The following is a 21,265-nucleotide window of genomic DNA, read 5'->3' as shown; positions in this document are numbered from 1 at the left end:
TCGTCGACGGGAATCTTGGTGCATTATCTCTTTGTCTCTCTCTCTCTCCTCCTACTCCCTTTCTCCTTCTCAATCACGTCGGCGACGGGCCGGACGGACGACGTCAGCGCGACGGCATCAGTCGGTTAGTCTGTGATCTGAATCAGATCCAGACTGGCTTGCGTGTCAATAAGATGCCGTTTTATTGACTTTCGCTCGACTCCCACGGCCGCGGAAAAAGAGAGGGGGGGAGGGTCCTCTCTCTTTCTCTCTTTTTTTCCAAATGCGCTGTATCTATTCGCGGTGCCGCCGATAATTGTGACATCACGCGGTGTGTTACGCTGAAGTCGCCGTTGTTGCCATCATCCGTGGTCGCTGTCAATCGTAGTGAAAATGCCCGCGCAACTCAGCAAGTTTTCGTTCGAGGTGCCCTGCCGAGATTACGTACATCCATGGACGGAGTCCTGCGTCAGCGCGACCACCGGTCTCGGTCTGCACTGCCTGCAGGAGTCCCTCAGGATATACACGACCGTTTACATCGTACGTGTCAATGCATTTCTCTTTTTCGTTTCATTTCTCTCTTTCATCGGGGATGTCTAGATTCGCCAGGATCACTCGAGACGAGGGTACGAATCAGGGATTCGTATTCCCTGTCTGATTCATCGTCGATCTCTTCCCGAGACGCGCGCGCGTCCGCTCTTTCTGAAACATTTCGGGACAAGTACATTGACGTTGTCGACCAGTGCGCCTGCACTCGATGCGCAGAATGAACCCGGTGGGTTCGTTTGGTACTTACGTGCCTGGCCTGGTGCGGGCGCACCGCAACTGGATGCGAATTAGTACGAATGTACCGTGTTTTGCACGTAGTATGCACTCCTCGGTGCACCCGTCCCGAAATCTGATGGGACTCCGAATGAATTCGCGATACATCGAGCCGAAAATTGCCCATTCCTATAGTAGTGTATTGTAGTTTAATTTTAATCTTGGCTTAACTAACTCGTCGCCTTTTCTAATTTTAAGAATTAAAAAAAAAACAAGAATGAAAAGTAAACAAACCGAGATTAAAGTTATCTACATTGACACAGATAAAAGATAATATATAAAAAGACGCATATAGCGAATTCGATTATTTGCATTGTACTAGATTAGGGCATACTAAGAGATGCTATAAATGAAATTAGCAGAGTTAAATGCAAAAACATACGAATATTTTTGCGGAAGGCTTATAAATACTTAATTATGGTATTATATTATCAAACAGAATATATATATATATATATGTTTCAATTATGATTTTATTGTCAAAATGATTGTATTATCACAAAGTTGATTATATTATCATACATTTAAATTATACTTTATATGAAGCAGTCTTCAACGTCTATTAATTCAATGTAGTGTGAACGAGCGAATTCATCAATAGATATAAAAATATAAAAAAATCAACATTATAAAATAAAAAAAAAAGATAATATAAAGATTAATCACAGATTACAGGTTCTATTATAGCAAATTACGATGCCATGACTAGCTGCATCATAATTGATTAAAATAAAACCGTAATCGGAAATTTCAATTGGCAACCTGTGATTAATCGATGAAAATGAACCGATCAAAGTCCTTTCTTTCTATATGATATGCTTCATGCGTTATACAAATTTTGTACTTTGATCTTAAATTAACGTAGTGAATTATTCACCCTTATTGTTAAAGAAGTATGTATATATAGCACACAATTAATATTTACACTTTAAATAAATTGTATATCTATGAAAGTTGTAATTATAATATTTCATTTTTATTGAACAACATATTTTTATTTATTTTCTTTGTTACTATTTTTATTGTTATGTAAATTAAAATGAAAAATAACAAAAGTCTCTAAATATTTTTGTATAAGTATTTTAAGTATTCAGTTCAATTGATTTATCGATTAGTTACAAAGATTTAGAACAAATATTTTGTTTATTTACAAGATAACTAATTTCGAGATTGCAATGTAACTTTATGTAAATCATTTTGAATACTTAAAGTACTTATTGAAAAAAATTGAAATTTTTGTCATTATTTTATAATACATTCATATATATTTTTATTAGAGCACAGAGATAAAATAAATATTACTTATTGAAATAACTTTTGAGCCAGATAATAAATCGCCACTAAAAATTTTTGTATTACTTTTAAATACGATCTAGAATAATCTAAATTTTTCATAATTATTATTTTGCTCACTGTGTTACATTGTATCTGCTGGAAAGCATCATTTAATGTTAAGAGTGACTTCGACCGCACTCCATTATCAACTTGTTGAATGTCTGTAATATTTCATGAACACATAAATAAAATTATATATAATTAATCGTTTGTTGACACGTCAACACATAAGAATAAGATGATTAATTTATTAGTTGCAGTTTGATCGAAATCTCTCTAAACGCAATTATGGAGTCAGTAGAGCAAAATCATTTCGTTGTTGCTTTATCGAGGCATAAAGATATCAGATTCTCTATCTAAATTATGAATTTCGTGATTTTATCATTTAAGAAATTGGGAATCTATGCAAAGAGTTTGAGAACAATCAATGCAATCACATTTGTTTCTCCTTATGCCTTTCGTTATATTGTTTATTAATTTATTTTTATTCTACACGTTTTATGAAGAAATTCGGAAAAAAAATTAATCGAAATAAGTGACTTGAAATAAATCAAACTTGCATAAAAATCTGACTATGAATGAAATTATAATATATTTAAAATTGATAAGATTAATATAATATCGAGAAGAATAAATCATACTGATACCGTCCCGATAAATAAAAACGCTAAAACTTTGAACTGTATGATTGGCGCGTCACGTGTTTTTGTGTATTTTGCGTATCTAATATTTTTTCGATTTGATTTGATGATATAAATTATAAATTTTATGAAAACTTATGTAAAGTCTGATATGTATAAAAAAAGCATTGGAATATTTAAACACGATATTCTTAATTTTTGTTCTATTATCGCGCGCGCGTTATTGACTGACAAATATTTCCATTATATTCGATCATTTAGTTTTTGTAATTCATTTTTGTATTTATTTTGTTATATAATTACGCGTTCCTAATAAAATTCATTAGCACATGCAGACTACGGTGTAAATGAATGATTCATTATCGCTAGTTAATTGTGTATTACTTCGTAAATCTTTGGTTGTTGAAATAGATAAGAAGGAAATGAAGCGAAAAAAATGAAATAATATTTATAAACTCGATTTTAGCGAACGTTTATGACTCAATTATCCATAATCAACAATGGAAGAAGTTAATTTTGATATGACTCCACAATTTTCTATTGCAACGCATACGATTTACAATAATATAAATATTTATAATATAATATGAATGATGATATAAATTTTAGTTTAAAAGTTTTATTGTAATTGATTTTCTTGTCATCTTAGATTGCGTTTTTAATGAGAAGAAAACGACCAACGAAAGAAGATGTCAAGAAAACTATGTTGGGTATCCTCCAATCCACAGCATTTCTTTCATGGAGTGCTTTCTCCTATTCGATGTGGATTTGTTTATTAAGGTAAGAAATAATTAATACGACTATTTAATGAAATCAGAATTTCTGGAGAAACTTAATTAAAAGATTTCACTCATTACCTTTTTTAAAATACATATTTATCAAAATATTAATAAGTTTAAATATATGAGTACTAGAAAACACAATTAATAATTATAATTGTATTTCAGGCAAGCACTTGGACGTTTTTATATACCGACTGTATCTTTTCTTCCGTCCTTTTTATCTAGCCTGTCTGCCATTGTGATAGAAAGAGCCTCTAGGCGTACATTATTGTGTCTCTACGTGTCAAATGTTGTAAGTAGAGATCGCAATAATCACATTAATAATATGTTATCATTATCGTTTCCTTTTAGGCAACGGAAACTTTGTTCAAGATGGGTTTGTGGCGAGGATACTACTCACCTATTTCGAGAGGAGAGGTCTATATATTTGCCGTAAGCGTAGCTGTATTATTGTATTTCTTTCGTTCAAAGACGAATAAACAGGATCAAGTATATAAAATATTTAGGTATATCTGAATGTGCATACCTAATGCATACATTGTATATATCTGTGTATCATATGCACAATGTGATTTTAAAAAAAAAACAGGATGATTATTGGGCGGTATGAAGAGACTGAATATCTTAAAAAGAAAGATTTACATCCCGAAACATCTTCGAGAAATATTGCGAGTGACAACGCAAAGAATGATACGCACAGAAGTATACATAGGAGCTCTGCAAGACATAAATTCAGTATTCTATGGAAGTCCTTTGAGGCATATAAATACATTATTAATAGTTTAAAGGCACAAAGTAAGGATGCTTCATGTCCGCATCCTTATAGCTGCGCACATTATATTTTAGCGGTATATATGTTATAGCAATATATAAAGATTCTAGAAAAATATTTTATTTTTCGCAATATAAAACTATCTTCCTTTTCTATTTAAAGGATAGTGCAAGAATCTTCAGTTATGGTGTTTGCGGGCAAATAGCGCTTAAACTAATCTTGCAATTCAAAAGATTACTTCAGAAGCCAAAATTACTAAAAACCATCATCTTTCAAAGAGACAATTTAAATCTAGCTATATTTCTTGGAGGATTTGTCGGCCTTTATAAAGTATATTATCTTACTCTGCATATTTGACGCAAATTATAGAATATCGAATAATGTCTTTCGCAAGAAATTGTTTCCACTAACCTTTCCTTCTTTTCTCTCTTTATATATAGCTAGTATCATGCACGTTGAGAAGAATCTTTCACAAAGATTCGCACATTTATGCTATTCCTGCTGGACTTATCGCAAGCGTAACATTTATGGCATATCCCAATACTACTATAGCTTTATATATTATGTGGAAGACGCTACAGGTATTATTATATATTTCTATTAATATATTCATATTATATACTAATGTAGCAAATTATAATGTAATATCGCTGGCTTTGTTTCAGTTGCTATGGAACGATGCAGTGGAAAATGAGAAAGTACCTGAAATAAAATGGTTTGCGAGTTTATTGTATTGCTTTAGCACAGCAGTTCTCTTCCATGCAGCTATAGTGGAACCACAAAACTTGAGATCGTCCTATTGGAGATTCCTTTACACTGTGTCTGGCGGAAGGTAATGTAAACATTATGCGAGGCGCAAAATAAAAGATTATTATATCTTATCCCAGATTCATTCTATTATTCTTACGTTTTACGTATATTGATTTCAGAATAGCGGTGATGTCCCGGTTACCTATGAATGTGTTTGGTTTAGAAACACACAAAAATTTGCAAGAAGTGCTCAGAAAAACGAAAACTACAGATCAACTTACCTTTTCGTTCTAAAATATCGAGTATAAATATCAGACGTAACATTACGTACCTTAGTTAGTATCTTTCCTCGGAAGCGTAATTCTCTAGAACCAAAGAAGTGTACATCACATATACGTTTCAAATTGTATAAATTAAATTCTTTGCGATAAACAAGTGAAACAACAAAATGTATTTTAGCATAGCGATCTGAACGTTAACGTTTCTACTTTGTTTCTTCAACCTAATTCGAAGCGATGGTGCTTGAATATGTGTGATACTAAACGGACTTAATACTTTTATACATAGATATAATTTATGTAACTTAATATATTTGATTGTTATGGTGTGATAATTATATACATATATGTCAGGGAAATAGATAAATATTATTTAAATATATGGACATGATTATTAGTTTGCAACTATAGAATATATCTGCAAGTATATATTTAATTGCATAGCGAGATACTTTTTTCCCTGCGATGTATACATTATAGATTATTTTTTCTATGTTTAATACAAACTTTATAATGCTGATATAATATAAATACGTTCCATACGGACAACTTTGTTGTATATTTTATTACGAATATAACTTATTTATTAGAACAATATGTAATGGATATTAATGCGTGTTTTATTATGTCCGATTTATGCTATATTATATAACATTATTTCTGGTTTTTAACAATATCTAATGCTCTGTTCATTACATCTACATGTTTGTTACGTTTCTTCTCTATTCTCCTTTTTTTTCGCAGTATGTCGTCCCATTTAATACAACTTTGCATTTTTAAATTCTTACGATTTATAATGCCAGCGACTATTTGAGAATCTAGAACTGAAACAGAGTGTTTCGATGGATTCAGTTTAAGTGGTTCCAAACTCTTCAATGAGTCTACCTGCCACGGTAGTAATCCAATGGAACATCCGTTCCATTGATAATTGTCTAAAAATCAGATAAAAAACAGTACTATTAAATGTGATATTAATCATTTTAATAATCATAAATTATTATACATTTTGAAAAACTCATTTGTAAATGCGTACCATGTGCTAATTTCCAATGTGGATTACGGATTATTTGATCTGCCAACAAGTAAGTAGGTTTTTCTCTATTTGCACAATTTATTTTATGAGTATGCGCTTCATTTTCTATTGGACTTGGATCAAGGTCTTCGACAGTAAATATTTTATCAACATCATTGTTGCTGTTCTCATTGTCATGCTTTTGACATGTGTAAATTTGAAGTAAATTTAACAAATGTTTTTGTGTTTGTGCATCTATTCTTGATGTAAGCAACTTTAAAATTGGTTCTACCAGTCTTTCAGAGAATTCATTTATATTTAGTAAAAGTTTTGATAAAAAATTTGTATCAAGAAGAAAGTGCGGTATGATACTTGATATATCTAACCATAGAACGTTCCGCAAGTATGGATGTTCAGAGTGTACGCGTTGTTTAAGATGTTGACTTAAAGTTTTTGTGTCCAGTTTTCTGTTCGCTTTCTGTGATTCATATTCCATGGTATGAGAAATACTTTGGACGATGTCTAATTGAACAAAACTATAAAAGATGGAACTTATCCACAAAGCAGCAAGATTTCTTCTTTCTTTATCTTCACGTTCTTGATTTATGATATTAAACAGCTTAAAGAGTAGCGTCTCTAACATTTCTTTTTCATGTAACAAGAAAATAACATCTTTCCAGAATCGAAGTATCTTAAGTGGCAAAATTCTTCTTTTCAAATTGATATTCTTTTTTTCTTGTTGTCGAAAAATTCTCATAATATCTAAATTTGGTAGAAAAACTTTATTTTTGCATAATGCGTTGCAAATTGTATTGCTCTTCTCATACATTGTACTTGAGGATTCGTTTAAATCCACGGATATCTTAGCTAAAAGTAGAGTTTTTGCAGTTCGCAAACTGTATTCTTTATCAATTTTTACAGTTCTCTTGTAAACGGATATATATTCGTTCTCGTCATTATCCGAAGTTTTACTTCTATACTCAGACAACATGTATGTACGTAAATCTTGCAATATTTCCCTGTAAAAAGTAATATTAATAAATTAATTTAATCATACATCTTATTCCACATTAAGGACTTATTGATTAAATAAAAAATGCTGAAAATTCATTCGATTTGCACTAAAAATATACCGTAATTGTGTCTCTGGTAAATCCGACACTAATTTATAGTCCGCATTGACATATAAACTAACAGCTGTCCAAATTTCAATCATATTTGTAAAATTCTCTACTTCGGATTCCTCTTCTTCCTCTAAGACTTCCTCTCCTTCTTTCAAACATTTTTCCATTGCACATGCTTCGGGCGCCCAATATTCGTCCTTTACAAAATAAAATGTCAAAAAGTTTTGTAATACTGAATACTTATTAAACCCATTCTATTACTGCGTAAGTCTAGTTGTAAATGACCTGTAATTGAACTGTAATTGTAAGAATTGACCAATCAACAGTCAAATATTCTCATATTCGATTATAACTGATCAATTCTTACAACTATAACCACTTACATCTGTAATTATAGAATGGATTTTATACAGTTGTGGCAGAAACAAACATACATGTAACCAATGTAACAGTATATTAATTGCTATCCTCAATACTCCAATAGATGGCAATTCGTATCCATGGGCAGTCTCGTGCCTCAACTCGACTATCCACTCTGGAATTTTCAGTTGACTAGCAATCTTAAACATGGATGTTTGCTTTGTGTGCCCTATATTGGAAAAGTAGTTTAAGAATCTCATTATCGTGGTCGAGTACATCAAGCTCAGGTCGTTCTCGCAATACATCGGTAGCTCGCCACTGTCAATCTTGGATGTCCATTCGCGATCGCGGAGGCACACTTGCAAAATTGACAGAGTACAATCCACGCCCACTGGTAGTTTCGGCATCCTGAGAATAACAATAATCTGTTAAATCTAAAATCCATCTCGATATCCAGTTGAGTTATGAAACGTTGCATCACCTGGCTTTCCATGCTAAGAGCGCCTCGTAGGCGTTTGTTTGCTCGATCGGATCGTTGGAATAAATCTGCCTGTACACGTCATGCCATTCTGCCCTGATCAACAAATGGATTCCAAACAAATTATCCGTCGGCATTCATTCATCTCTTAAACTAACTTTCGTTCAAACTTCGTTTGTCAATCGATACTTACAGAGATAACCATGGTACCTGCTTGACACCGTCGTATTTCCCGGACAACGCCATGTTCACTGATGTAGGATATATACCGATATTTACGTGATAGTTGCCACACCACGTGCTTTTACACGTGTTTACCTTGAATAAGATTGAGTAAGGTTCAACCGGTTCAATCACTCCAATCACAATATAAAGCCAGCAACACACGATGCTGTCTTTCTGCCACAGCTGTTCCAAATTTACTGCCAACGCTAGATTGCCAGCTAGATTAGAATCTCGCCATAGTATATTGACTGTGGTGCTGATTGGTAGTCATGGTGGAATCAGATAATTCCAATTCCACCGTAGTAATGATGGCAGCATCGCAGCCAATCCAACTAGGGGTCTAGCGAGAAAAAAAGCATCGTGTACCACTGGTTTCCTTTGATCTAAACGATCGCCATATTGTTAATTGTACACGGGTTATAATTTGATTGACAACAATAGGCTTATTTCTTTTAGCTGAACTTCTTGCACAGTTCATCTTTTCTCTTCTTTTCTTCAATCTGGAGAGAAAAAGAAGAAATGAACCGTGCAAGAACTTTAACTAAAAAAAACAGATTTTATAGATGCTAGTAGTTCCATATTCATAACGAGCTTTTATCGATAAATGCGCTTTCAGCTTTAAAATTCTATAGTATCCATAATGTAAATTATTAATATAAATTATACACGGAATATGCTAACAATATAGACCGCTAGTTAAATTATATGCTAGGTATAGGATAACGGGATAGGTAAGGTAAATTTAGGGTGTAGCCATAATATATACATAGAAGGAATAAGGAATTGGAAATAAAAAATAACGATTTCAACCTACCAAAAACCGTGTGTCCAATTTCACGACGTGACAATAACATAAAAGATTTTGGCGTTTAGTCAAATACTAAAAAAAAAACGTATATTTCGGCTTTCAGTTCTTAAAGTATAATTCACTATAAAGGGAATAAGTATTGTAATATTGCACAGGATAAATAATAAAACATTAAGTCTTAAAAAATTTTTTTTTTATTAGATATGACACAATATAATACATTTTGTTTCCTTTCTTGTTCAAATCTTAACTAAATTTCAATTCATAATACATCCTTATTTTAATAAATAACTTTAGTATATAAATATATATATTAATATATATTTTTATTTTTTTTTTTTAAATTGAGACATAAATTTGACAATTCGACAAAACATAAAATTTTTATAAATTGTTGCATACCATACTATGTTATATTTCTTCTTTCAATATTAGCAACATCTGAAATCTTCGATAAAAAAAATAAGTCGATGTTATTTCTTTGACAGATAAGTACTTCTAATATGAGAACTACTTTTTGTCAAAGTAGCAAATTACATGTTCCAAATTTTTTGTATTTTCAAAATTTATTATCATTTTGTGTGTGTGCGTGTGTGTGTGTGATATTATATTATAAAATAAATAAATTTTAAGAGATCTTTGTAAATCATGTAATATTTGTTGACATCTTTTAATAACTAAAATTTATTTTTTAGCATTTAAAATACATTATTTTACAATGAGTCAATTATAAAGGTGGGGTCCCATGACTCAACATTGATCCTATGAGGACCCTAGGCGAGCAAAGACAAATCATGACCCATGCTGAGCTACGAGTTATAGAACCCTAACTTTAAAGTGTTACTTATTATAATTAGATAAACAAAATATTTTATACTTATTCGCAAAATTTTTGTATGTTAGAAATTGCAAAATATATAATATTATTTAATATATAATATTATTTATTAAAAGACGCACTTCTTCTATTGCTCTCTTTCTGAAATAAGCGTGCTTGTTTTTTTAAAAAACTTGCTGTTTCCTTTGGAAAATATTTATCTAATAACATATCTAACATATCAAAATCTTGCATTCTAGAGTTTTTAATTTCCTACATTTTTGCTTCCAATTCTGCTATCTTCTGCTTATACTTCCTTATTCTTTGATGCAGTTTTATTTTTCGTGGCGTCATTAAGGATAACAATGAATCAGTTTGCATTTTCGTGTCTGACGCTGTTTTTATTTCTCTCTGTTCTGGATAAAATGTACCGGTTCCTAAATTGTAATATTGCATTCATGTAGTTATTAATATTTCTTATTGTCTTAGCTGTAGATTAAACTTTTAAAAAATATAAACATATATAATTGAAATTTACTTGTGGATGTAATTTTTTCTTTAACAACCATTTGATTTACTTCAATGTTATTACATATAAGTCGATCTAGTTCACTTTGTTCTAAATTCTGAACGTCTACGAAATACATTGTTACATCAGACAAATTCGAATTTGTTTCTTTATCTGTAAAAGCACATTGATAAGTAAATATACACACACACATTATATATGTATTTTATATATATAAGCGTGTATGCATGATTTTATTTTACAAATTACCATTATTATTAATAATGCTACTTGGAACTGCATGCGGCTGTAATCTTGTTTTTTTATAGTTTAAAAACATCTTTTTTTCAAAATAAAGTTTGCGTACTCTATAAGTATTATACAGTTCTAGGCTTTTTCGATGATAAGTCATTTCTACCACAGGCATTTATCCATAATGCCGACCTTCAAAAAAACAAAAATACTTGATAGATATGTAAGAAAATATATATACTTTCGTTAATTCATTCAAAACTAATTGTATAAATTAAAAGTAAGATACTAAGATTAAGTACAAATATATAAAGATAAGAAATCTCTATCTCTCCCTCTTCCCCCTCTCTCTCTCTCTCTCTCCACTCTCGCTTCTCCTCTCCCTACCCCTCTCTCTCCCTTCTCTCCCGCCCCCCTTCTCTCTTTCTATAAAATTTAATTTTTTAGACAAGTGGCAAAGTAAATCTTTGTTTAACATTCTACAAACAAGGATAAAATTATATCTCATACATGCAACGGAATGCAGTAATTATAATGTATTATTTTATTCTTGTTCACCGAATATTAAAGAAAGATAAAATAATACATTATGCGTATCATGCGTGAAACGGAACGCACAATCGATACAAGTATCATTCTATCTTTATTGCTCATCAAATATCAAGGCTTTTATGTTGTAAGGCTGTATTTCTTAAAAGGAAAGCTGTTCTAATATATAAAACAATAATAAAATTTATGAAAAAATAATAGTCAATCGATTCTTGCGTATAATCATCTTTTTTAAAGTGTTGATTGTTGACAAAAAACTAATCTCTTTGCGTCTTTTGGAAATCGAAATAGTTTCTTTCACCCCTCGATTTGCATTGCTAGTGCTTTGACAATTTGCTATGCAGCATCGGAAACCTCCCCTGGTATTCATGGTGTTCAATATATTGTTCTTCACTCTATTCTAAATTACTTTTATATTATGATTAATTGTGACATTTGTGACTGCTGTAGGCAGTAGTATACAAAATAAGATTTCCATATTGTTGGTTGTGCGATTCGATCATGCGCAAAGGACGACTATTAACATCTGTTTTTAACTGATAAGTGAATCTATATACCTATACTGTTCTTATGTATATTGTGATGCAATGATATAACTAGTTAATATTTAATAATTAAATTGTAATAATTACAATGGTAACTAAATAAATATGTGTTGATTGTTTGACGATGAAAAAAGATAAAATAAGTAAGATATATTCGAAGATATATTCGTGCTTCTTTCTCTGCCCCAATGTCTAATTATGAATCTATCTCACTTTAAATGCAGAAATTATAAAATAGTGTTCAAAGAACAGAACATTTGACAATTGCTAGTAAATGCATCATAAATGCACTTGTTGCTAATATATCTTGATAACAGCTCATAGCATATCTACGAATTATTATATACATATTTCATTAAATTATAATGTAATAAGAATAACAATGGCAAGGCAAATCACGACGGTGTTGATAGATCTCAGCGGGACGTTGCATATCGATAACACGGCTATTCCAGGTGCCATACAAGCATTAAACAGGTTAGATTAAATTTTCAATATATATATTTACAAACCGGCCACAGTATAATCTCTGTGGAAATGGCAATTCAATTTTAAATATCCCAAATAAAATCCGTAAGTTTAAACTTCATTTAGTTTACATAAAAATGTATTATTGATTAAAAGATTGATTTAATAATAAAAAATCTATTTTTTTGGTTTATTGGACGTTTTCTTTTAAGATTAATTTAATGTCTACTTTACTTGACAAATGTCTTGAAGATATCGAATCAGAGTGTGAATAAAGATCTTTTTATAAATTATTAAAATTAATCAAACGATAAAATCTTATGATTTATCTTTAGTATCAGGCATCTTTTTATTCTTTAGACTTTAGAGAATGATGAATTTATATTTTCATGTTTCAGGCTACGAAATGCAAACTTGTCAATTAAATTCGTCACCAACACCACCAAGGAGTCAAGTAATTATTTGTATGAACGTCTGATAAAACTTGGATTCGATTTACGGAAAGAAGAGATTTTCAGTTCTTTAGTAGCTGCGAGAAAATTAGTTATCTCTCAACGATTGAAACCGATGTTGTTAATTGATCCAGCGGCAATGGAAGATTTTCAAGATTTAGCAACAGATGATACACCTAATGCAGTTGTGATCGGTTTAGCACCAAGCAAATTCAACTATGAAGAATTGAACAAAGCATTCAGGTAATTTTGCTTCTTTCTTTTCATCTGTATCCTATAAATGTGTATATTTTAACGTGATATTTTAGATTGCTTTTGGATGGCGCTTCTTTCATAGCTATTCACGAAGGACGATATTATAAGCGTCCTGATGGGCTAGCTCTAGGTCCTGGGCCGTTCATCAAAGGACTGGAATATGCTAGCAATACGAAAGCAAAAGTTATTGGTAAACCGACCATGGGATTTTTTAAGACAGCTTTAGAAGAAACAGATCCAGCGCAGGCTGTAATGATTGGAGATGTAATATTTTGAATTATATCATCTTTCCTTTGTATATTATAATCTTTTTACACATTCACAAATATGAATCTTTTTTATAATTAGGACGTAAGGGATGACATAGCTGGTGCACAGGCAGCTGGGATCAGAGGTATTCTGGTACAAACTGGTAAATATAGAACAGGAGATGAGAATACAATTACTCCAGAACCAGCAAGAGTATGCGCTTCTTTTGTAGAAGCTGTCGACAGTATTCTCAGTGAAAGTATTTAAAGATTTGTGGTTTGATAAAATAAGTGCATGAATAGCAATAGAATTCTTTATTCAAGTATCGCTGCGCGATGCAATCTCTTTTCTATATTAAATTATATTTTATTAAATACTGATTATTTTATAGTGTACATAGTCTGGAGTGATACCATATTATTATAAAACAGACGCAATAAATACAAATAATTATAAATTAATATCAATTCTTTTCTGATATGGAGCTTTATGTCATTTTGCCTATTAATGTAAGTATCGATAGAGAATAGTAATGTATTACAAAGATAATCAGATAAATATGAAAGTATTCAAGGATAGAAATATCGTCTCGTTGTACATTTGTAGAAAATTGTAGAAAATTTGACTTAATCAGTTTGACATTGAAAAGTTTGATAATTTACACGTCGGGACAGTAAAATGTAGTATTTTACAAAGCAATCTGCACACAAGCATTCAATCTTTTGCAGAGACGATATTAGTCCATAATCTTAATAGTTCTAAAAATTATAAATTTAATCTTTCGCTACGTAGTCTTATGTCGTAAGTAGTACCACTGTAGAACCTGCATCTAAAACAGGTTTACAAAAAGAAAATGCTGTTTATTAAAAATGTACGGTGCTTTGCGAGTATCGTTTTCCATATAAAATTTGGCACCCAAATTTGCTGTTTTGTTCTTTAAATCTCGTTTCTTTTTACATATAGATTGAAGAAAGATGAAATCGATATTTTGATTTTTACTATTAACGTTTTCAAATTAATACTTCGTTTTTCTGTACAAAAATAACATGTCTGTGAATAAAACGACTAAATTTATTACCTTTTACGAAATGAAATATGCTGCCTGCTAGAAAATACATAATAAAAACAAATAAAAATTTATGATAATATGGTAGCTTTTATAATTTATCATTGATAATGTAAAAGAGAAATGTTAATATAATTATGTATCTTGTAACTGTATGGGCTGTTTTAAATATCAATATAAGCCATGATTAAAATGCCCTCTGTAACTTATGATCTATGATCAGGCACATCTTGATTGCTCGCATTATGGTAACAAATGTCTAAAATAAGTGCTTTAAAAAAATAAAGAATGATTACTCTTGATTCATGCGAGAAATCTGTATAGAGAACAGTAATATATACATTTTCAGAGAACTATGCAATGAACTGAACAATTGATTCTAGATAATCGTTACGTAAATAAAACCATCAGTTGTAATATCATTGTAATAAATCGAAATAATTTCAGATCGAAGGCAAAATGTACAATTTTCATTATTTGTCATACATGTCAAGATATTAAAAAGATAACTATATTTTCGCATTATGATTTAATTTATATTTAGATTCAAAAATTTTATATATATATATATACCAATATTATATATATATTATATATATATATTTTTTTTTTCTAAGATTTAATAACAATTAAAAAAATATAAGTTCACTGCACAATTTCTTTTGAAACAACCTGTGTAAAGATAACAAATAAGGCATTCTTAACTAGGATGATACAATTTTTGCCAACCATGCATTCATTTGACTCAGTCAAGAAATGTTCTCTTTCTCTCTCATAGTATCTTGACAATACATATTTCGATCGAGAAAGCAATAGCAAATAATTCTTAATGTATATAAAGCATTTAACATTACCAAACCAAGGTAAACCCAAGCTTGATAATAGATAAAATTGCAACGTATATTATCCAGTTAAAATGACAAAATATTATTTACAATTATAAAAAGATTGCTCTCATGTACATACATTTTAATAACGCAAACAACATTGTATCTCACGGAGCACATTAAAAACTAGTATAGTTTCTCTCTTGACAATTTAAATCTTTGCAGTAATAGCAAATATTATTGGCTCTGAGTTGTTCGCACAATAAGATCTGTTAAATTTTTATTCATACGGCATATTGTATTATTAATGGACATTATTCACAGTCGTGTTCGCATATATACAATTTATAATCTAGAAAAAATCGAATGTTAACTTAAGAACAACTATATCATTTTTATTCATTATAAATCTTTTTAAAGATCAAATTCTGTTACATACTGTATATCCTTCGATATTACAATTACATTCTCAATGGTATTTATATAGAACCTTATAAAATTTAATTTTTGGTATTAAATATACATAATTGGTGTATATATATCTCCCATATTCATATCTTATTAACTTTGACCAGGACAGAATTTGATCTTATTACACTGCAGACAAATACATTCTCTTATTTCCCATGAGCAATAGGAAATATTGAACTTCTATATATAATTTGGCTATTCAAATATAATTTGATTAATGGTAAATTGACGTATCTTTCTTCTCTCTTTCATATATATTTATATATATATATGTATATGTATATATTTCTTCTTTTCGCTCTCTAATATAACAAGGCAGGTGTGGAATACACATTTTGCATGCATGCATATAACAAAACGTATAATTTCTTATATCCTCAATAAATATTCAATACTTTTATTATAATACTAAAAGAAGACGATTCTATGTACTGATTACGAAATACACAGCTAAAATAGAATTAATAGAAGAAATTGTTTTGAGAAGCATTTGTGAGGATCACCTGGATCCATTAGACCTAACGAAACAACAATTTTCTCGGCCATGCGGTCTATCCCCTTTTTTTTGTAGTTGTGTCATACGTTTTTAATGATTTAAAGTGGGAAGACGATATATGGCTGACAATAAGACTTTAAACTCTACATCCAGGTACAAAAAGCATGATATTCTCAAGCGGATTAATTGAGAGTAATGCTCTGTTGTGTGAATTTGGCCGCAGGATGCAAGTGTATAAAAGTGAGCAATTTACATTAATACTTCCACACATTATTGCCTTAAAATTTTACATTATGTCCTAATACTCCAAATACGCCTCGCTTTCTTTCGCTCCTGCCTCAACATCACACGAAATGTTCGTCAAATCCAGGTGATCATTTCCTAAGAAGGTGGCACAAGGTACCATATTCTGCAAGTAGCCTATGTATTTTCCACTATTCTGAAATGGGTTCAATCTTGAATTTTTTTAAATTAATGAAAAAAAAGTTAAAATATGTGTACAGCATACTTTACCATGGTATAAAACCAGGCACACTGTAAAGGTTCATGGTGTAATGTTAATCCTAACTATTTAACAGGACGATAATGAAGTGTTAAATCCGCCGAACTTTTCCAAATGAAATGTCTAACCTGGAAAACAGAGAAACACATGAAAAAAAAACATTCTCTCAATGATTACAAAAAGTTTATTAAGAATAATACATACTGTTCTCAAATCCATTGAAGGATCCAAGACTTGATCGTTACATAGGAGTTCGACTTTTTCTTCAGCCAATGAAGAATTATCAGCATTAGAGTCCGTATTCGTCCTATCACCTGCCGGAGATCCGCTAGAAACTGTATTTCCACCGCCAGCTACTGAACCTGAATCGCTTCCTGCACCGAGTACTTTATCGTAAACATGTTCGGCCACTTTACGTACTTGTATAAAATCATTGGCTATTAAACGATCCCTTAAAGATAACACAGAAAATTATTTATTTGTCGTGCGATTTTTGGAGAGTTAAAGTGAAATTAAAATGCATACTTCTTCAAACTTTTTACACCGGAAGAAGCGTGTGGAAGAAGATAAAAAGGTATTTTAATAAACTGAGGAAGATTTTTGTCCACGACGATATTCACTACCCATGGTGGTACGGTTTCATTTAATAGGACACCCTCAGTTTCTCCTGCAGCATCTCGAACCAATAGTCGGTAGATGGTTCTACCTCCCACTTCACTGAAAAGCACCATAACATTATTAATTTAGTTAACAAAACATTGCTGTCTGTACAACACTCTTTACATACCTAAAGATGACAGGTGTATGACTAGGAACTGAGAAGTATGGATTTCCTCCTCTCGTGTGTTGTAAAGGACCATTTCCATCATTGCCATTACCCTCATTCTCATCATCAGCATGCAATGGCCTCCACCAGTGTTCGAGTAATGCTTGCAGCAAAAGGTTTCCATAATTTACTAAAAATAGAAGGGATATTAAATTTCCCGAATCATATCGTAAATATTACTAATAAAACAGCTAATCACCTTTCTGATCTACAGCATCATTCTCTGCTAGACCAGTTTCTTTGGCGGAAACCCATGCAGAGAAGCAATCATTTTCGTCTTGCCCTAAATGTATAGTTAACATCTGCAATGATAAAAAAAGTTTAGAACCGATTTAGCCTTTGGAAACATTGATTTATCAAACAAAATCTCCTGTTTTGAGACATACCCCTGTTTTGAGATCGACGTTAAACCAGTTTGGAACATATACCATTTTGTTTCTCTTTTTACATTCCTGCTCGAAATCAACTCTGCCTAAATCTTCTATTTTACATGCCTTTAATACATCATATAGTGCAACATTCTCTTCTGTATCCTTTGTCAAAACATGTCTTTTATCATTTAATATGTGATAATGTCTTATGGCAGGACCACCCAATATTTTCTGTGTAGGTTCGGTATTCCTTAAAATATTGCCCGCTACATTACTCGCGGAATCACAATAATCTCCTATTCCTAATTCTTGCCAATCTTTTTGGCTTATTGGCTGAAATAACAAAAAAATATTCTTTATAATTTGTCTTTTCATGCAAATTTGTTAAATTATGAAACTTTGTTTACCCAATTATTTATAGTTGATTCGCTGGTGGCTACCCAAATACTAGATTGATCCGGTGTCATAGCCATTTTGAGTATAGGTGCTTTTTCTTCGCAAATGATTGTATATCTCTCTGCATAACTTAATTCTGTCATTACTACCTTCTTATCCCTGCCTCCAGATATTACATGGCTAAAATTATCCGTTGCCTAAAAGACATCAGATTTAACGTAATAATCTATATGGTAAAACATAATGAACTTGCATATGTAATTGTGCGTGTAATTACCAATAACGCCCATACTCCTTCTTTATGAACTCTAAATGTTTGCACACATCTCTGTTGGCCAAGCGACCACAATTTAATAGTACCATCGGAACTCGCTGATAAACACTGCGTACCGTCCCTGTTTAAGACTAATGCTTTAATATTGTCCGTGTGACCACGAAGTTTCATAAGTTTGGTACAAAATCGTGGATCCCACACTCGAAGAACTTTCTCCGTGCTACCACTCACAATAACTGTGCCAATCTGATTCATGGCAAGACTGTATATAGAGTCTCTGTTTCCACTTAGGGATGAAGCTGCGACAAGATACACATGTTTTAAGGATATTCAATTACATATAAAAAACATATATGTATAACAGTCAAGATGCATAAATTACATACTTGTGACTGTATTATTACTTGCAGTAAGAGCAGTTAATGTATTAACATCCCATAGAAATATTGACTTGTCTAGACCCGCGCTAGCAACTTGCTCTCTATCTTTGGCATATGCTAATGCTTTAACATAATCCTTGTGAGTGCGCAAGGTGGACATACAGAAACCTTTATGTGCATTCCATACCTTGACAGTAGTGTCAGAACTTGCAGATATAACTACACAGAATTGATAAGATAATTTTCATATCGAAATCGATATAGTAAAAATTGGAAATCTCAAAAAAAGATATTATGTTATATTTATAAATGATACATTTACTCTTAAAATATCATAAAAATTAAGTCAAATAAAAATATTATGAGTGTGCACTTACGATTTTTGCCACTACAACATAGCACTATATCATTAACCCAATCAGTATGATGTTCCATAGATTGGATATATGGTTCCTTCATATTTCTACAATTCCATATCCTTATGATACTGTCTCTACCAGCGGAATATAGCCTGTGCAGAGCTGGATCGTACTGTAAGGAATTAACACCAGCCCTATGCTGCTTCTCTACTTCGTCTCTTATAACCATAGACACCTTTATATGAAAAGTGATTTAAAATTAATATAATCCTTCTCATTACATTGACAACTTGTGAAAACTCAATGAAAGTCATTATTATCAATTTTCATGGGTGCTTCCTCTTTAGCATCATTCTATCTTTCAGTGAATAACAAAAATAAAATGACACTTGCGTCAACTTGTCTCCAAGTGGAAAGCATCCAATGAATGCAATCAAATGTTGTAATATACCTCACAATTCTGGTATATTATTGAATTCAGTTTTCTCTCTCTCAAGAGAAAGAAAAACTCAATGCAATTAAACTTCGTTAATTAGTACCAAAGAATCAAGTTTTCTAAAATTTATAAGCGTGATTCTTAGCACAGAAAACATCTTATTGTACAATATATTATATGATTATAAGACACAGTTTCGTGAGACAGTCAAGGAAATCGACAAGTTCCTCGCGAGTCTGTCGGTGGTATCCGACAGTAAATTATACCTGAACTTTCTTACGGGCGGTCTGCCCGCCCGTCTTGTGAGCTGCCATTGCGCTCGGGACCGCTTCGTCCGGCGTCTCGACGTCGTCGTTCCGATCGCGCTGAAGGGAGAAGGAAAACACGCAGAAATTCAGACGTGAAAGCGATGTGAACAGTGTATGTTGCACGATTCAAGCTGCGACAGCAGTTCCACTTTGCACACGACCGTTACTCCGCACTCGCGGCGTCATCGTCGTCGTCGTCGTCGTCGTCGTTGCTGTTGTTCGTATCGCCGATTTCACCGTCAAATGTCGCATGGCATTATCATCGTACTCATTACATTATTCGTCGACGACACAGCGTGCGAGACAAACGATAGACCCCACAATAGCGGTACATAACCGAGAAGAAACGACCACCGCGATTTCCTCAGATGACACTTACGAGCGTGAAACCCCCGTTCATGACGGTCGTGCGCGCACCACGCTCGTAGTGATCACCGCTGGTTGCTATTCCACTGTCTACTCCCGTTCCGTACCGTGTGATTCCGCCGGCGTCAATATGCCTCGGTATGACGGTATGTATGTATGTACGCACGTAGCTTTAGTTACATCACGAGGCTGCAACGAGTGATCACACCGTTCAAGTCAACTCATTCGTCGCGTCTTGTTAACGACGCTCAGAAATACGTGATTCGGTCAGATTAGTGAATCGGCCAATCGTAGACGAAGATATTCGCAAAGACACAGGTTGCTGTTTTGAAACTCTTGGCTACAATTGGTCAAATGGCCGTGCTGAAAAATGGAACAGCGTAAAGTTGATTATTGAAGTCTATTGAAGTTGACGTAGAAATATTTAGGAATATTCTATATGAGAACATACTGGAAGAAATATTTCGCAATATTCTATTTAAAATGGCTTTGACTAAAGTTCTTTATTCAATTAAATGTTTGATAATAAAAAATTAACAATTTATTTCTATTATCAAAGTAAAAGGGTATTACGATTTCAGGTATTACTTAATAAATTAATCAAGAGACACGCAGATGATACAATAGTAAATCATTATGTCCTTGTTGTTAAACGCCAATATTAAACCAAGATGAAATGAATACTTCCTGACAAGCTGTTTAACAGCTTGTTGGAAAGCTTCTCAA

At 32.1% G+C, this 21,265-nt stretch overlaps 4 protein-coding genes across 6 annotated transcripts; 2 read left to right on the top strand and 2 right to left on the bottom strand.

Moving 5' to 3' along the window:
- Nucleotides 1-9: 9 nt before the first annotated feature.
- On the top strand, nt 10-5,681 carry LOC108750448 (transmembrane protein 135-like). The gene is made up of 9 exons (XM_018489883.1): nt 10-519; nt 3,427-3,557; nt 3,725-3,851; nt 3,911-4,065; nt 4,149-4,407; nt 4,494-4,661; nt 4,772-4,912; nt 4,997-5,163; nt 5,261-5,681. The coding sequence occupies exons 1-9, from the start codon at nt 373-375 to the stop codon at nt 5,373-5,375; spliced, it is 1,410 nt and encodes a 469-aa protein (XP_018345385.1). The 5' UTR covers nt 10-372; the 3' UTR covers nt 5,376-5,681.
- A 284-nt stretch (nt 5,682-5,965) lies between these two features.
- LOC108750468 lies at nt 5,966-8,769 on the bottom strand. 2 transcript variants are annotated; one of them, XM_018489921.1, is made up of 6 exons: nt 8,527-8,769; nt 8,337-8,429; nt 7,930-8,263; nt 7,505-7,692; nt 6,393-7,390; nt 5,966-6,291 (listed from the first exon to the last, which is right to left on the bottom strand). In XM_018489921.1, exons 1-6 carry the CDS (start codon nt 8,577-8,579, stop codon nt 6,014-6,016), a joined length of 1,944 nt encoding a protein of 647 aa, XP_018345423.1. In that variant the 5' UTR covers nt 8,580-8,769; the 3' UTR covers nt 5,966-6,013. The 2 variants fall into 2 exon arrangements, with proteins under 2 accessions (XP_018345423.1, XP_018345422.1); XM_018489920.1 differs by having other exon boundaries at nt 8,337-8,424; nt 8,527-8,595.
- Nucleotides 8,770-12,215: 3,446 nt separating this feature from the next.
- Nucleotides 12,216-16,744, top strand: LOC108750800 (haloacid dehalogenase-like hydrolase domain-containing protein 2). Of its 2 annotated transcripts, XM_018490557.1 has the most exons (6): nt 12,217-12,514; nt 12,904-13,200; nt 13,266-13,476; nt 13,561-13,674; nt 13,853-13,970; nt 16,397-16,744. In XM_018490557.1, exons 1-5 carry the CDS (start codon nt 12,420-12,422, stop codon nt 13,859-13,861), a joined length of 726 nt encoding a protein of 241 aa, XP_018346059.1. In that variant the 5' UTR covers nt 12,217-12,419; the 3' UTR covers nt 13,862-13,970; nt 16,397-16,744. The 2 variants fall into 2 exon arrangements, with proteins under 2 accessions (XP_018346058.1, XP_018346059.1); XM_018490556.1 differs by lacking the exons at nt 13,853-13,970; nt 16,397-16,744 and having other exon boundaries at nt 12,216-12,514; nt 13,561-13,825.
- LOC108750799 (WD repeat-containing protein 48) lies at nt 16,680-20,766 on the bottom strand. Its single transcript, XM_018490555.1, has 12 exons — nt 20,132-20,766; nt 19,448-19,664; nt 19,077-19,289; nt 18,694-18,989; nt 18,428-18,613; nt 18,036-18,353; nt 17,849-17,951; nt 17,611-17,779; nt 17,349-17,540; nt 17,028-17,274; nt 16,835-16,951; nt 16,680-16,760 (listed from the first exon to the last, which is right to left on the bottom strand). Exons 1-11 carry the CDS (start codon nt 20,177-20,179, stop codon nt 16,889-16,891), a joined length of 2,052 nt encoding a protein of 683 aa, XP_018346057.1. The 5' UTR covers nt 20,180-20,766; the 3' UTR covers nt 16,680-16,760; nt 16,835-16,888.
- Between the last annotated feature and the right edge of the window lie 499 nt (nt 20,767-21,265).

Source organism: Trachymyrmex septentrionalis, unplaced genomic scaffold (assembly GCF_001594115.1).
Source record: "Trachymyrmex septentrionalis isolate Tsep2-gDNA-1 unplaced genomic scaffold, Tsep1.0 scaffold37, whole genome shotgun sequence".
NCBI classification, from domain to species: Eukaryota; Metazoa; Arthropoda; class Insecta; order Hymenoptera; family Formicidae; genus Trachymyrmex; species Trachymyrmex septentrionalis.
The sequence above is the reverse complement of the archived record's forward strand: the minus strand, read 5'-3'. Positions and strand labels throughout refer to the sequence as shown.

Excerpts from the sequence above, each read along its gene's own strand:
- LOC108750448 (XM_018489883.1), top strand. The coding sequence starts at position 373 with ATGCCCGCGCAACTCAGCAAGTTTTCGTTCGAGGTGCCCTGCCGAGAT. Across the intron at positions 4,066-4,148 it reads CAAGTATATAAAATATTTAG|GATGATTATTGGGCGGTATG; the intron begins GTATATCTGAAT and ends AAAAAAAAACAG. Across the intron at positions 5,164-5,260 it reads TACACTGTGTCTGGCGGAAG|AATAGCGGTGATGTCCCGGT; the intron begins GTAATGTAAACA and ends TATTGATTTCAG.
- LOC108750468 (XM_018489921.1), bottom strand. The coding sequence starts at position 8,579 with ATGGCGTTGTCCGGGAAATACGACGGTGTCAAGCAGGTACCATGGTTA. Across the intron at positions 8,430-8,526 it reads CAGGTACCATGGTTATCTCT|GGCAGAATGGCATGACGTGT; the intron begins GTAAGTATCGAT and ends TTTGTTGATCAG. Across the intron at positions 7,693-7,929 it reads TACTGTTACATTGGTTACAT|GACGAATATTGGGCGCCCGA; the intron begins GTATGTTTGTTT and ends TATTTTGTAAAG.
- LOC108750800 (XM_018490556.1), top strand. The coding sequence starts at position 12,420 with ATGGCAAGGCAAATCACGACGGTGTTGATAGATCTCAGCGGGACGTTG. Across the intron at positions 12,515-12,903 it reads GCCATACAAGCATTAAACAG|GCTACGAAATGCAAACTTGT; the intron begins GTTAGATTAAAT and ends TTCATGTTTCAG. Across the intron at positions 13,201-13,265 it reads GAATTGAACAAAGCATTCAG|ATTGCTTTTGGATGGCGCTT; the intron begins GTAATTTTGCTT and ends GTGATATTTTAG.
- LOC108750799 (XM_018490555.1), bottom strand. The coding sequence starts at position 20,179 with ATGGCAGCTCACAAGACGGGCGGGCAGACCGCCCGTAAGAAAGTTCAG. Across the intron at positions 18,990-19,076 it reads AAGTAATAATACAGTCACAA|CTTCATCCCTAAGTGGAAAC; the intron begins GTATGTAATTTA and ends ATCTTGTCGCAG. Across the intron at positions 17,275-17,348 it reads GGTGTAAAAAGTTTGAAGAA|GGATCGTTTAATAGCCAATG; the intron begins GTATGCATTTTA and ends GTTATCTTTAAG.